Source organism: Palaemon carinicauda, chromosome 39 (genome assembly GCF_036898095.1).
Source record: "Palaemon carinicauda isolate YSFRI2023 chromosome 39, ASM3689809v2, whole genome shotgun sequence".
In the NCBI taxonomy this organism is placed as follows: Eukaryota; Metazoa; Arthropoda; class Malacostraca; order Decapoda; family Palaemonidae; genus Palaemon; species Palaemon carinicauda.
Window position 1 is genome coordinate 52,621,183 of NC_090763.1, and position 17,053 is coordinate 52,638,235.

The following is a 17,053-nucleotide window of genomic DNA, read 5'->3' on the forward strand; positions in this document are numbered from 1 at the left end:
GGAACTTCAAGGAGGGGGGATCAAGGGGTTGAAGAAATCTGAGGTTTCTTCGACTTCCAGGATGACCCCGAAGGAGTAGAATCCCTTTTAGACTTCCTCTTATGCCGCTGTCCAAATCTCTCTCATTGGGAAGAAGACCACTCTTGAAACTAATCATAAAAGTCATTCAGCGCATAAGGTCGTCCAAATAACTATCAGTGGGTAGTTACACCTCGCTAAAAGTCTTATGGCTAATCTTCCAGCTTTGCAGAAAGTATATACCCTAATAAAGAGCGAAAGTGTTTGTATCTAGTGTCGGAACAATTAATCATTTACATACATACATACATATACCAAAGGCACTTCCCCCATTTTGGGGAGTAGCCGACATCAACAAGAAACAAAACAAAAACAAAAAAGGGGACCTCTACTCTCTACGTTCCTCCAGCCTAACCAGGGACTCAGCCGAGTTCAGCTGGTACTGCTAGGGTGCCACAGCCCAACCTCCCACATTTCCACCACAGATGAAGCTTCATACTGCTGAGTCCCCTACTGCTGCTACCTCCGCGGTCATCTAAGGCACCGGAGGAAGCAGCAGGGCCTACCGGAACTGCGTCACAATCGCTCGCCATTCATTCCTATTTCTAGCACGCTCTCTTGCCTCTCTCACATCTATCCTCCTATCACCCAGAGCTTTCTTCACACCATCCATCCACCCAAACCTTGGCCTTCCTCTTGTACTTCTCCCATCAACTCTTGCATTCATCACCTTCTTTAGCAGACAGCCATTTTCCATTCTCTCAACATGGCCAAACCACCTCAACACATTCATATCCACTCTAGCCGCTAACTCATTTCTTACACCCGTTCTCACCCTCACCACTTCGTTCCTAACCCTATCTACTCGAGATACACCAGCCATACTCCTCAGACACTTCATCTCAAACACATTCAATTTCTGTCTCTCCATCACTTTCATTCCCCACAACTCCGATCCATACATCACAGTTGGTACAATCACTTTCTCATATAGAACTCTCTTTTCATTCATGCCCAACCCTCTATTTTTTACTACTCCCTTAACTGCCCCCAACACTTTGCAACCTTCATTGACTCTCTGACGTACATCTGCTTCCACTCCACCATTTGCTGCAACAACAGACCCCAAGTACTTAAACTGATCCACCTCCTCTAGTAACTCTCCATTCAACACGACATTCAACCTTGCACCACCTTCCCTTCTCGTACATCTCATAACCTTACTCTTACCCACATTAACTCTCAACTTCCTTCTCTCACACACCCTTCCAAATTCTGTCACTAGTCGGTCAAGCTTCTCTTCTGTGTCTGCTACCAGTACAGTATCATCCGCAAACAACAACTGATTTACCTCCCATTCATGATCATTCTCGCCTACCAGTTTTAATCCTCGTCCAAGCACTCGAGCATTCACCTCTCTCACCACTCCATCAACATACAAGTTAAACAACCACGGCGACATCACACATCCCTGTCTCAGCCCCACTCTCACCGGAAACCAATCGCTCACTTCATTTCCTATTCTAACACATGCTTTACTACCTTTGTAGAAACTTTTCACTGCTTGCAACAACCTTCCACCAACTCCATATAACCTCATCACATTCCACATTGCTTCCCTATCAACTCTATCATATGCTTTCTCCAGATCCATAAACGCAACATACACCTCCTTACCTTTTGCTAAATATTTCTCGCATATCTGCCTAACTGTAAAAATCTGATTCATACAACCCCTACCTCTTCTAAAACCACCCTGTACTTCCAAGATTGCATTCTCTGTTTTATCCTTAATTCTATTAATCAGTACTCTACCATACACTTTTCCAACTACACTCAACAAACTAATACCTCTTGCCAGAAATCAATTTAAAAACACATGTTGGCTTGAAAGGAAGGAAAGCTAGGAAAAATTTAAAGAAGGCAAAGTCAGAGAAAACAAGGCATCTTTTTGTGAGTTTTTCAAGGTATAATCCAGAATGAAGGATAACCAGACTGTACGATAAAATCACAAAAGGATTCTTTACAATGATAAAAAATTCTTATACAGGTTGTTTGATCATGTAGGTGTGACAAAGTACTGAACCACTAATTACAAAAAGCTAAACATAGAAAAAATAATACCAAAACCTATCCAAGTTACTAAATACTGTATAGAAAAAATAACACATAATTAAACTTGACCATTTCCCACTTACCTATTTCGGGAAGGGGAATAAAATTCACAATTTAGACCGCTGTCAACAGATCTGGACGGAGATAATTTGCTGGGCACTGAAAAGTATTTTAAGGGGTAAATAAAATAATTTATACATGTAACAATATGAGAGAGAGAGAGAGAGAGAGAGAGAGAGAGAGAGAGAGAGAGAGAGAGAGAGAGAGAGAGAGAGAGAGAGAGAGAGAGAGAGAGAGAGAGAGAGAGAGAGATGAGAGAGAGAGAGAGAGAGAGAGAGAGAGAGAGAGAGAGAGAGAGAGAGAGAGAGAGAGAGAGAGAGAGAGAGAGAGAGAGAGAGAGAGAGAGAGAGAGAGAGAGAGAGAGAGAGAGAGAGAGAGAGAGAGAGAGAGAGAGAGAGAGAGAGAGAGTTATTATGCGAGTCGTTAAAAAATTGACAATATGATAAAATCAAATCATTGCTGAATAAAATTACTGAGTAAAATGAGAGGTGATGGTTTAAAAGGAATTAATAGACTAAATGAGGTCTAAGAATTTCTGCATAACCTTAACAATATTGGATATACTGTACACATTTAAAGGCATTATTCTAAATTGAGACTCATAGGATCTGAATAGCTTGGGTGAAGAAAGGAACTTATGACAAGGAAACATAAAAATCAGGTTTAACCTTAAAAGCACATACAACAGAAAAATTTAATTTTTATCATACAACAATATATGAGTAGGATATGAAGACAAAATTAGACACTATTTAACCCTTTTACCCCCAGGCTCTTTGGAAATTTCCAACCATTAACCCCCAAGGGGTTATTTTTTCCCCAGCACGTTTTGCTGTATATTTTTTTTAAATTGCTCTAACAGCCTTAATTTTTGTCATAGAGAGGTCAGGTTGGTCTCATTCTCTTGGAAAATGCCTGAATTTTTTTTCAAAAAAAAGTATCAAAAATATGAAAAAAAAAAAATGTTATAACAATTTTTTGCAAGGACGTACCGGTACGTCCATGGGGGTAAAGGGATGAGTTTTGTGAAACGTACCAGTACGTCCTTTGGGGGTAAAAGGGTTAAGTTCTTCTTTTCTACTGTCATCCCTTCACCAAGGGACCGGCTGCCTTATGCTGAAAGGGGACGCCCTAGTCGCATCCATATTTAAAAAATCTCTCAGTAGTTTATAATTTGGTGGAGGGTTTTTACCATCGCATGCCCCTATCATCAACCAAAGTTATTGATGGTGGGGCTAACCTTTGACTAATTACTCCAACCACAAGGCAGAAGTTTCCAGTTATTGATAGCGAGCCTAGCCTTTCGCTAAATAGCAAGACTGCAAGTCAGCAGCTGTACTTTTAGTTTCTTTCTACAATATGCAGGATGTACAGTGGTAGTAATCTTACACCTCTAACAGAAGGGGTAGCACTAAAACTTGAAGTTTTGAGGTCTCTATTCCTCTGTTCCAAAATAATAATGATCTAGTGAGAGGGGGAATAAAGACCTACACAGAAAAAGTGGTGCCAATCATAGTATTATGTCTAATCTGGCTAACAGTCAAGCTAATAAACAAAAACCATCCAAAAACAAATGTATAAAACTTAGAAAAAGTTCTTACATCTTTCTTTCATTTAATTTACATTTCAATGGGATCAAGTCATGTGTACCACTTTGTAAGAGTTTAATTTGGAATAATTTCATTGTTACTGGCTACAGTATTGTTTCTTTTATACATGTTTGTTGTGTACCATCTTGAATTGAAATAGTGTACCTTTACAGCTTATGGAAATTGTTTTATTTTTATGAACCTCCCCTGATGTTTATATTGCATTTTTCTTTGTCGTCACTGCTTAAATAAGACGTGCTTCAGATTGTTTAAAAATTACTGTGCTGCGTATCAAGATGTCTTCCTTAGGATTTATTAGCAATTATTTCATGGAGAGTTCAAGGGAATTGTTTCTGGGCAATCATGACCTACATTTTCTGTGTACCAGGCCAGGGGCAATACAGGGATTCATATAACCATTGTGAAGAATGCATTTGCCTCATGGTCCCTCTGACGGGAAAGTACGTTTCGATGATTGCTGATCAAGTTAAAAGTTCATAGATCAAAAGGAAATTTGCTTTTAGTTCAGGGAGAAATCCAGGGAAGACTTGGCTAGTTGATTAAGTATAGCGGGGATGACAACAATAAAGACACACCAGAACACTTAGCTAATTCACTTAACCAACCCAGTTTTGATAGTGATGAGCTTCAAAAGCTCCAGACGTCTCTTGCTTCCTTTGTTAAATATTGGAAGTCCAGTGAGTCCTCTCTTAAACAGTAATTCTGTCAACTCTAACAATTTCTCAAGTCAAGTGTATTGGTATTACTTTTGTTCAGTAAGGGTTCTGATATTTTGTTGTGCAGTACAGATTAGAAATCCTCTCACACAGCCTCAAATTCCTCGATTACTTTAGATCCTTTTGCTTCTGAACCTTCGCATTCCCACATTTCTAGTCGCTCAGTTAGACTAGATTGTGAAGCTGAAGGCATTTAGTAGTCTGGATCATAATATCACTCTACTTGCTAAAATATACACTCTTAAACATACTTTATAACATATGTCCATTGCGCAGCAATCGAATGATTTCCTTAGATTTTAACGGGGTGAACTATTTTTCAAACAAAGTCGATTGTTTTCAACATGTTTCGGATGACAGTGTATGCCATTCGCTTGTTAGCTTGGACACTATAGTCCATTTCTTTTAGCGATGCATATTTGCACCGACTCGCGGCGGTGCCCTTTTAGCTCGGGAAAGTTTCCTGATCGCTGATTGGTTAGAATTATCTTGTCCAACCAATCAGCGATCCGGAAACTTTTCCGAGCTAAAAGGGCACCGCCGCGAGTCGGTGCAAATATGCATCGCTAAAAGAAATGGACTATAGTTCATCACAGGTTAACTGTAGCGAGTCAATTGAAGTCGATCGTTTTCAACATGCTTAGGATGACAGTGTATGCTGTTTGCTTGTAAGCTTGGACACTAGCTCATCACAGGTTAACTGTAGCGTGTTAATGCAAGTAATAGTGCCAAAACAAGTCTTTTAAGGATGTGTAGCAGGCCCCATATCCAGTAGTAAACAAGCCAGGAAACCAAATTATTTTCCCCTGGTTCCTCCTGTTGTACAGGAAAATGAGGAGAAAGAAAACAAGGAGGCAGATCTCAAATGTGAGGAAGTATTTCCTTTCCAAACCTTATTACTGAGAAATATTCGAATGTTGATTACGGTAAGTATAGAAGCAGCTTTATTAAATATTTGGCAACAGCTATTTTCCAGACTGTTCATGCCCCTTAGTCCCTCAACATCAGGCGAGTACTGTATAGAAATAAATTTATCATAAAAAATTTTGTTTTTGTTAAAACTTTTTTACATGAGTTTTGTTACTTTGTTTATTATAGTACAGTATTTATTTTATTGATTCCTCAATATGATTGCACTTATGTTTCTGAAATAGTTTACAGTAGTCTTCAGTGATCCACTTCTTTTCCATACACTGCTGTTTTCCTTAGCTTGTAGTTAAGGTTGCAATTTGCAACTAGGCTTATGACAATAATACAAAACAGGTGTTATTCATTTGATGGGAATGATGAGTATTACTCATTAAGGCACAACTATTGACAGCAAATTTTCTAAATACTATACTGTACTGTGCCATAACGAAACACTTTATATTAACCCTTTTACCCCCAAAGGACGTACTGGTACGTTTCACAAAACTCATCCCTTTACCACCATGGACGTACCGGTACGTCCTTGCAAAAAAATGCTATTTAAAATTTTCTTTGCATATTTTTGTCAATTTTTTGAGAAAATTCAGGCATTTTCCAAGAGAATGAGACCAACCTGATCTCTCTATGACAAAAATTAAGGCTTTTAGAACAATTTTAAAAAAATATACTGCTAAATGTGCTTGAAAAAAAATAACCCTTGGGGGTTGAGGGTTGGAAAATGTTATTTTCATTAGTAAAATAAATTTTTGAATATACTTACCCGGTGATCATATAGCTGTCAGCTCTGCTGCCCGACAGAAAAACCTAAGGACAAAATACGCCAGCGATCGCTATACAGGTGGGGGTGTACATCAACTGCGCCATCTGTCGAGCAGGTACTCAAGTACTCCATGTCAACACAGAACCAATTTTCTCCTCGGCCCACTGGGTCTCTATTGGGGAGGAAGGGAGGGTCCTTTAATATATGATCACTGGGTAAGTATATTCAAAAATTTATTTTACTAATGAAAATAACATTTTTCAATATTAAACTTAGCTGGTGATCATATAGCTGATTCACACCCAGGGGGGTGGGTAGAGACCAGCATTACATGTTGACATTATTATGAGCTAAGTATTTTGTATTTCATTTTAGCAGTTATTCAAAATAACAAACATAAAATAAATAAGTACCTGGTAAGGAAGTCGACTTGAACAATTACTCTGCCTTTTTAAGTACGTCTTCCTTACTGAGCCTCGCGATCCTCATAGGATGCTGAGCGACTCCTAGGAGCTGAAGTATGAAGGGTTGCAACCCATACTAAAGGACCTCATCAAAACCTCTAATCTAGGCGCTTCTCAAGAAATGACTTTGACCACCTGCCAAATCAACTAGGATGCGAAAGGCTTCTTAGCCTTCCGGACAACCCAAAAACAATAATAAAACATTTCAAGAGAAAGATTAAAAAAGGTTATGGAATTAGGGAATTGTAGTGGTTGAGCCCTCACCCACTACTGCAATCGTTGCTACGAATGGTCCCAGAGTGTAGCAGTTCTCGTAAAGAGACTGGACATTCTTAAGATAAAAAGACGCGAACACTGATTTGCTTTTCCAATAGGTTGCGTCGATTATACTTTGCAGAGATCTATTTTGTTTAAAGGCCACGGAAGTTGCGACAGCTCTAACTTCGTGTGTCCTTACCTTCAGCAAAGCTTGGTCTTCCTCACTCAGATGGGAATGAGCTTCTCGTAATAACAATCTGAAAAAATAGGATAAAGCATTCTTTGACATAGGCAAAGATGGATTCTTAACTGAACACCATAAAGCTTCAGACGGGCCTCGTAAAGGTTTTTAAATAGAACTTAAGAGCTCTTACAGGACATAAGACTCTTTCTAGTTCATTTCCGACCATACGATAAGTTTGGAATATCGAACGATATTGGTCAAGGCCGAGAAGGCAGCTCGTGTTTGGCTAGAAAACTAAGTTGTAGAACATGTAGCCGTTTCGGATGAGAATCCGATGTTCTTGCTGAAGGCATGAATCTCACTGACTCTTTTAGCTGTGGCTAAGCATATCAGGAAAAGAGTCTTAAAGGTGAGATCTTTCAGGGAGGCTGATTGTAGCGGTTCGAACCTGTCTGACATAAGGAATCTTAGTACCACGTCTAAATTCCAACCAGGTGTAACCAAACGACGCTCCTTCGTGGTCTCAAAAGACTTAAGGAGGTCCTGTAGATCTTTATTGTTGGAAAGATCTAAGCCTCTGTGACGGAAGACTGATGCCAACATGCTTCTGTAACCCTTGATAGTGGGAGCTGAAAGAGATCGTTCTTTCCTCAGATATAAGAGAAAGTCAGCTATTTGAGTTACAGAGGTACTGGTCGAGGATACGGATACTGACTTGCACCAGTTTCGGAAGATTTCCCACTTCGATTGGTAGACTCTAAGGGTGGATGTTCTCCTTGCTCTAGCAATCGCTCTGGTTGCCTCCTTCGAAACGCCTCTAGCTCTCGAGAGTCTTTCGATAGTCTGAAGGCAGTCAGACGAAGAGCGTGGAGGCCTTGGTGTACCTTCTTTACGCGTGGCTGACGTAGAAGGTCCACCCTTAGGGGAAGAGTTCTGGGAACGTCTACTAGCCATCGAAGTACCTCGGTGAGCCATTCTCTCGCGGGCCAGAGGGAAGCAACTAGCGTCAACCTTGTCCCTTCGTGAGAGGCGAACTTCTGCAGTACCTTGTTGACAATCTTGAACGGAGGGAATGCATATAGATCTAGATGTGACCAATCTAGTAGAAAGGCATCTATATGAACTGCTGCTGGGTCCGGGATTGGTGAGCAAAATATTGGGAGCCTCTTGGTCATCGAGGTTGCGAAGAGATCTATGGTTGGCTGGCCCCAGGTGGCCCAAAGTCTCTTGCATACATCCTTGTGGAGGGTCCATTCTGTTGGAATTATTTGTCCCTTCCGACTGAGACAATCTGCCATGACATTCAAGTTGCCTTGGATGAACCTCGTTACTAGTGAAATGTCTAGACCTTTTGACCAGGTGAGGAGGTCCCTTGCGATCTCGTACCATGTCAGAGAGTAGGTCCCTCCTTGCTTGGAGATGTACGCCAAAGCCGTGGTGTTGTCCGAGTTCACCTCCACCACTTTGCCTTGAAGGAGAGACCTGAAGCTTTTCCAGGTCAGACGTACTGCCAGTAGCTTCTTGCAGTTGAAATGCATTGTCCTTTGACTCGAGTTCCATAATCCCGAGCATTCCCTACCGTCTAATGTCGCACCCCAGCCTACGTCCGATGCGTCCGAGAAGAGAACGTGGTTGGGAGTCTGAACAGTCAGGGGAAGACCCTCTCTAAGGTTGATATAGTCCTTTCACCAAGTCAGACCAGACTTTATCTTTCCGGAAACCGGGATCGAGACCGCTTCTAGCGTCTTGTCCTTTTTCCAGTGAAAAGCTAGATGGTATAGAAGAGGACGGAGATGTAGTCTTCCTAGTGACACAAATTGATCCACGGATGACAGAGTCCCTACCAGACTCATCCACAGCCTGACTGGGCAGCGTTCCTTCTTCTGGATGGATAGCAGGGCTGGGGGTTGATCGTCTTGTTCAGCAACGTCCTCATCAGAGGGTTCCTCATCCGAAACTGATGAGGAAACGGCAACGGAGAGGGCAACGTCTGACTCGCTGAATCCGGTCGCACTGGTGGATGCGTGACGGAGCCGGACGCAATATCATGGCACTGCTGCACAGTCTGTGAACTGTCAACAACCATGGGTGCGCGAGGCAGTACAGCGTCAACCCGAAACTGTCTAGACTGTCTGGGTTGTGCAGTCAACACCCTACCGGGTTGCTGAGGTTGACGCACTGCGTCACAACAAGTCACCTCTGCTGGTTGTTGAACGTCTTCCTAGTGACACACTGAACGTCAACAACCACCTCCGAGCGTCGCTTAACGTCAACGTGCGACTGGCAACCCACACTGGGTCGCATCGGTGGAGGAACCACCTCAACTGGCAGACGCGAGTAGGATACCTCAGCGTCAACAGGGCGCACAACCAACCGGTTGGAAGGTTGTTGGCCAGAGGTTCTTCTCCGTATTAAAGTCCTCTATCAAGGACACAAGCTTGGACTGCATGTCTTGCAGCAAAGCCCATTTAGGGTCTACGGGAGCAGGTGTGGCAACAGACGGGGTTAGCGACTGAGGCGGAACCATTTACCATCCCTGGAAGCCTTGTTATGTGTGACATAATAGTACAGCAAAACTTCAAAGGCTCGACAAAAGTTGAGAAGTTGACCTGTAAACAACTTGGAGCGTCTCCTGGCTAGGCGCCAGGGCAAGTCTACCAGAATTGAGAAGTCTATCTGGGCAGAGGCATGAACTTCCAAGCCGAGAACTTCTCTCGTGTCCTAACAGACTCTCGCTCTATAAGCCAGTTTAAAAGAAGGGAAATCAAAGGCTGTATCCCTAAAACTCCTCCTGGTGCAAAAACCAGTCGCCTAGCCAACGTAACGCTCTCTAGGAGAGTGAGAGAGCACTAGCTTAACAACAACGGCTTTGAAGTAGTTAGGCCTAGTGTAAGTTCTGACGTTAGGCGAACGAGGAGCAGCAATTACAAGATCCGGACGAAGATCCTTCAAAAATCATCATGATTTAATTAAAGTCCATAGGAGGCTAAGCAGCTTAAGGCTCCTCTCCAAATGACAGAGTCCTCAAAGGAATATCAGTAGGAGGGAGAACAGCACTTTCTCATCTACAGGAACCTTGTCAGATAAAAGCTAGGTTATCTCAGTGAGGGTCTCACTGGTGCATTAGCAGCAGACCAGAAGGCAACGTTATGTAACTGCTTGACAGTCTGTGAACTGTCAAAAACTGAACTGTCAACCACAACAGGTGCGTGAGGACATACAGCACTGGTGCATTAGTAGCAGACCAGAAGGCAACGTCATGTAACTGCTTGACAGTCTGTGAGCTGGCAACAACCATAGCTGTGTGGGGAAGCAAAGCCTCTACTCCTGACTGACTAGTCTGCTGCGGGTGAGTAGCGGTAACCACAGTGGGTTGCGGAGGTTGACGCACAGCGTCAAAACAAAGCAACTTAACTCCACCCTCCTGTTGTTGTGGTAACTCGCGAACGTCAACGGAGGGTAGCGTGCGTCTGTGAACGTCAACGTGCGGCTGGCAGGGTACACTGCGCATGGGTGGTGGAACTCTCACAGGCGGAGTGCGGGAGCAGGTAGCGTCAGCGTCTACTGTACGCACAACCGTGGTTGGTTGTAGGCTAACGGGTGCAGCGTCAACCTTCTCCGCACAATACTCCTGCATAAAAGATGCTAACTGTGTCTGCATAGACTGTAGCAAAAACCACTTAGGGTCTACAGCAGCAGGTGCGGCAACAGACGGTGTTACTGCCTGTTGCGGTACCACTTTGCCTCTCTTAGGAGGTGTGCAGTCATCGGAAGACTGCAGCGAGTCCGAACTGACCCAGTGGCTACACCTGGGCCGTTGGACTTGCGCTTAATAAGCTGCGAGACCTTGGTCCAAGGTTTCTTACGAGAAACCTCTTCCGCAGACGAGAAGTAAATGGGCTCTCTCGTCTTTGTGTGGGTGGGGCGATCTTGGGTAGATACGCCCGAAACCACGGAGGGAAAAACGTCTGTTCGTTGAACAAGGCCTGACGAACCCATAAGTCGTTCGACATTACTTCTCCCCTGGGCTTGGGAGCTTGCAAGAGGTCCCGGACTAGGTGAACGACAGGCACGAACAGACGAACCCTCGGACGCAACACTGTAACACTTTGCGCATATCACTTTATCACTTCGATTTTCTGTTTTGCACTTATTTCACTGAAATCGAAACTTTACTGATTTCTACCTGAAACACGCAATTCTACCCTTCATTAAAAGGTAGTAATTGGGAAAACAGTCGTATAATGCAGCTCATTAATACTAGCAAAAACAGAAAACATATATAAAGATAAAGAATTCAGTGGCTGGGAAAGAGACTAAACACTAGTTCAAATAAACTACGTTTACAATCTCTCACCACACATAGCCTGGGGACAAGAATAAAACCCTAGAAACGTTTTACCTTCTTCCCCGTACAGCGACTAGGGAGGAGAGTAACACGAGAACAACGTTACCCGCTTGAACGGAACGTTTTTTCTCCTCTCTCTCCCTCCGTCTCTATCTCTCTCTCTGTTTCTCTCTTGATTTCGCACCTGAGAGAAGAGCCCAATTATATATCGTCAAAACATGTTATTTGGCTAAAGGAAAAAAACTGAAAGGTTTTCCAAATAAAAAGTTCCTTTAATTTAGAATTTAAACCATTTAAGCTAAGAAAGAATGAACGAAACGTCAGAATCGATTTACTCTTACTGCAAAGTGAAACCGTGATACACTCTCTCTCTATCGTAACGATAGAGCGCATGTTGAACGTCCTGAACGTCAACAACTGCGTAGTCTAAAAAACTAAACGTTAGTTCATCTTTGAAAACAGTACGAGACTATCAAAGAAATTCTTTCATAAAACATTAAATTTAAAAAGTTTTAAATTCTTTAAAGGCTAAATACGATATAACGGGCTCAACGTTGATTAACTTAGGTTCCAAGTTAGGACCGCCTACTATCAGGAAAGGTCGCATATAAACAAAACATAAAAATTTATTTTTATATGTTTATAAAAATGGAAAGTTAATCGAAGAGGCCTAATAAAGGCGGAGAGATATAAAATATATAGATCTATAACGTGTTAAGCAAAAATACTAAAAACCTAAACACACTTCCGTCTAAGGGAAGGGTCGGCCATTTAAAAGTGAAAGAGAGTCCATACTCTCTTTGTCACCATAATTAAATCTATCCAAAACGAGTTCAAGTTTTGAGATGAAGATAAAACCCCTGCATAGCGAAAGCTCAAAACTAGAATAGTGTACTTCACCAAATAGTTGTGAAAACAAATCCAGTTAGTAACAGCGTATTTAGTAGGTCTTGCCAGTGGCACGACAGAGAGAAAATTGGTTCTGTGTTGACATGGAGTACTTGAGTACCTGCTCGACAGATGGCGCAGTTGATGTACACCCCCACCTGTATAGCGATCGCTGGCGTATTTTGTCCTTAGGTTTTTCTGTCGGGCAGCAGAGCTGACAGCTATATGATCACCGGCTAAGTTTAATATTGAAAATTTCCAAATACCCTGGGGTTAAAGGGTTGATGAATGATTTACAATATGCAAGACCCAATAGCACTTACAAGGTGTTGATGGAGTAGACTTCTTTCGAGGTTTGTACCCTGGGGTAGGTACACGAGGCTGTGCAAAATTTTCCTTATCATCATCACTATTCGAAGAAGGTCGTCGTTTCTTAGGAGATACAAGAGGTGTCAGTTCTAATTCGGGATTTAAAATTTCAACCTTACAAGGAGTCAAGCAGCCTGAAAGTAAAACATATAATTATCAATATTTACTTACATTTGAAACTTTTCTTTTGTTTTTAAGACTTGAATCTCTTCTCCCTCACCATGACCACAAAAAGCTATAAGAATCCCAAAAGAGAGAAGCTAAAACTGAGATGAAGGTTGAAGATCCCAAGACAATGAAGCCTGTTACTAAACTGTCAATCAAAGTAGATCTTAAGTGGTAGATTTTGGGGTAATATGTCTTTTAAGAAGACTACCAAAGATGGTTATTTTATGGGATTGTAAGGTTAAATATTGAAATTTTATAAGAAAACACTTTATAGTAATGTAGTGAAATGAAAACCAGTTTTAACAGCATAAACTAATATTTACTTTATTCCTTCTTGTTGACTAGTAAAGCATGCTGAGAACTATTGGAGGGAGGGGTCCTGGTTGTGAATAATCACAATCTTTTGGAGCTAGAGTATATGTCTAAATTGTTATAATTTAGTAAATACAGAAAAAGCTAATTCATACATACATACATACATACATACATACATATACCAAGGCACTTCCCCCAATTTTGGGGGGTAGCCGACATCAACAATGAAACAAAACAAAAAAGGGGACCTCTACTCTCTACGTTCCTCCAGCCTGACAAGGGACTCAACCGAGTTCAGCTGGTACTGCTAGGGTGCCACAGCCCACCCTCCCACATTATCCACCACAGATGAAGCTTTATAATGCTGAATCCCCTACTGCTGCTATACAGAAAAAGCTAATTCATACACACCTAAATTAAATGTTTACAATTATGCAATTATATACAATTATCTGGACTAACTTATTATCCAGACATGGCACTAAAGATTGATGACAAATTATTTCCTTTTGATTTTATTGTGTAATCTCCAATCTCATGACCCTAAAGACTATACAATCTACTGTACAGTATTATGAATAAAAGAAAAGGACACAATTTGCTAGAAGGAAAGGTTTCTTTCAAGCTCTTCCTTCCTGTAATAGTGCTTATTAGTTCTCCATATGACAGATTCTTGTTTATATTCATATAACTTTGTTTTTTACAAAATTAATCACTCCAATGCTTACCATGAATTCATCATGCTTACCTATTTGAAAGCATTGCTTGGTTGACAATATCTGTTGAAATTTAAGAAAAATAAGAAAATCTGCCTTTACTATCATTTAACTACTCCCTAGATCTGGTTGATGTTTGAAATTTAATATCAAAATCATCACTGAAGTTGGAAGGAGGAGAGAATCCTAGTGCTAAAAATATCTAGCATATTTTACCTAGTATCCCATGGATACCAGCTGAACTCGGTTGAGTCCCTTGTTAGGCTGGAGGAACGTAGAGAGTAGAGGTCCCCTTTTTTGTTTTGTTTCTTTTGTTGATGTTGGCTACCCCCAAAAATTGGGGGAAGTGCCTTGGTATATGTATGTATGTACAGTACCATTAAAATTAAAATATAAATACTATTGTAAAAATTACTAGCTAAGACTATCTAATTCTGTATCTATACTATCAATCTGTCGAAAATACTACAAAGGGTCTAAGTGACATTCAAACTATTTGCGGATGATACACATTTTTACTCCGCCATAAACGATATAGACGACACTACTGAAACTCTAAACCGAATTCTTGCCAGCGTTAGGGAATAGATGACAATCAAACATCTAAAATTAAATAAAAATAAAACTAACTTTATGGTGGTTGGAAAGAAAACCGCCTAAGAAACTTGGGTGATACCGTTTCCAAAAAAACATAAATAACTATGTACTGCCCTGATATCTAGTGAAGTTCGCGACCTAAGAGTATCTCTTAACCCTTTTACCCCCAAAGGACGTACTGGTACGTTTCACAAAACTCATCCCTTTACCCCCATGGACGTACCGGTACGTCCTTGCAAAAAAATGCTATAAAAATTTTTTTTTTTCATATTTTTGATAATTTTTGGAGAAAATTCAGGCATTTTCCAAGAGAATGAGACCAACCTGACCTCTCTATGACAAAAATTAAGGCTGTTAGAGCAATTTAAAAAAAATATACTGCAAAATGTGCTGGGAAAAAAATAACCCCTTGGGGGTTAAGGGTTGGAAATTTCCAAAGAGCCTGGGGGTAAAAGGGTTAACTGTAACTTGTCTTGCAATGCCTGAATACATAATGTAGTAAAAACTGCTGGCTATCATCTCAGATACATTGCTTTTATAAAGAAGTACCTAGATTCTCTGAAGAAACTTGTGATAAGCTGTGTTATTACCAGGATTGACTACTGTAACTCCATTTATTACAATTTACCAAAAGTGCAACTCAAGAAATTACAAAACATGATAAAACAAGACTGATAAAAAGTGTCCCACCCCAAGAAAGGATCACTCTTACACTAATTGATTTACACTGGCTGCCTTTTAAAGCAAGAATCAAGTTTAAAATATGTGAAATAACCCATCACGCTATCAGAACTGGACTGCCTAAATATCTAAGAGAATTGCTTCATATTGTGCAACCTACAAATCGTGTTCACACAAGAACAGTTACGGATGGTTTCAAATTATTCAAAACTAGATATAAGTCCACCATAGTCTCTAGAGCCTTTAGATACAATAAGCTCCCACTAGACCTACGAAAGACTGAAGATATTAACGCTTTCAAGAGGAAACTGAAGACTCTCTTGTTCTTCAAGTGCTTTGGTAATATGGATCTGACATTAAACGAACCATATGCGGTGTGAATAGCCGAATGCCTTAAAATGTATACAAAAACATGAATGTGAAGGTACTTTAGAGAGTAGGGTTCCCCTGCTGTATGGGACCAGAAAAGCAGATCTTAAAGTAAAGTAAGTATAAGTCTCAAAGGAAAGCAGCCATCATACGTCAATTGCACATTTTTTAAATAATAACAAAGCAAATAATAAATTACACTATCAAAGTGCTGTTAAGATAGCTTTCTTTGATAAGGTCTGATGAAATTAAGGGGGAGGGGGGGTAACCAGCCTTATAATATCACAAGACCTTATTTTAAATGGCTTGAGAGATGCCTCATTTCCCTGACTTATGTGCATCAATGATGAGGGTTCTCATGAAAAATAAAAGCATTTTTGGACAGAGAATATGTTGATGTCCATAATTCACAGAACATTTTCTTAGCCCATTAAAAGAGCAGATTACTTTACACACATATACTTCTACACCCCTTGGTGGATATAAAGTACGGGTGGTCGTCAACTCATGACCAAGATATGGACCAAGAGACATATATCAAACTTAAAAAGTAAAGTTTCGGTGGCTTTCGTATGCTGTGTCATGATACAATAATTATCTAAGTCCTATTTTATGTATATTTCCTTACTGTTTATCATTATTTAATTTTCTTGGTTCACAGGATATTATACGCTTTGTTAACCCTTTTACCACCAGGCTATTTGGAAATTTCCAACCCTTAACCCCCAGGGGGTTATTTTTTTCTCAGCACATTTTGCAGTATATTTTTTTTAAATTGCTCTAACAGCCTTAATTTTTGTCATAGAGAGGTCAGGTTGGTCTCATTCTCTTGGAAAATGCCTGAATTTTCTCAAAAAATTATCAAAAATATGAGAAAAAAAATTTTTTATAGCATTTTTTTTGCGAGGACGTACCAGTACGTCCATGGGGGTAAAGGGATGGCTTTTGTGAAACGTAACAGTACGTCCTTTGGGGGTAAAAGGGTTAAAGCATTTTTGTACTTTATTTCTAAATTTTGGAAGCCTTTTAACAATCCACAAACACTGACCTTTTTTTTTTTGTTTTACCTTTGGTTGTGATCAGGTGTCCATCCATATACCAAGGCACTTCCCCCAATTTTGGGGGGTAGCCGACACCAACAATGAAACAAAACAAAAAGGGGACCTCTACTCTCTATGTTCCTTCAGCCTAATCAGGGACTCAACCGAGTTCAGCTGGTACTGCTAGGGTGCCACAGCCCAACCTCCCACATTTCCACCACAGATGAAGCTTCATAATGCTGACTCCCCTACTGCTGCTACCTCCGCGGTCATCTAAGGCACCGGAGGAAGCAGCAGAGCCTACCGGAACTGCGTCACAATCGCTCGCCATTCATTCCTATTTCTAGCACGCTCTCTTGCCTCTCTCACATCTATCCTCCTATCACCCAGAGCTTTCTTCACACCATCCATCCACCCAAACCTTGGCCTTCCTCTTGTACTTCTCCC

The 17,053-nt window shown here is 40.9% G+C and overlaps 1 protein-coding gene across 5 annotated transcripts in view; it reads right to left on the reverse strand.

Annotated features, from left to right (window-relative positions):
• LOC137631182 (maternal embryonic leucine zipper kinase-like) overlaps positions 1-17,053 on the reverse strand; it is a 111,171-nt gene that overhangs the window by 17,883 nt on the left and 76,235 nt on the right. For all 5 annotated transcript variants that reach the window (XM_068362909.1, XM_068362910.1, XM_068362912.1 and 2 more), the window contains exons 10-11: positions 12,675-12,854; positions 2,217-2,292 (exon numbers count right to left, since the gene is read on the reverse strand). In XM_068362909.1, coding sequence (XP_068219010.1) covers positions 2,217-2,292; positions 12,675-12,854 — 256 coding nt within the window. The remainder of the gene's footprint in view (positions 1-2,216; positions 2,293-12,674; positions 12,855-17,053) is intronic.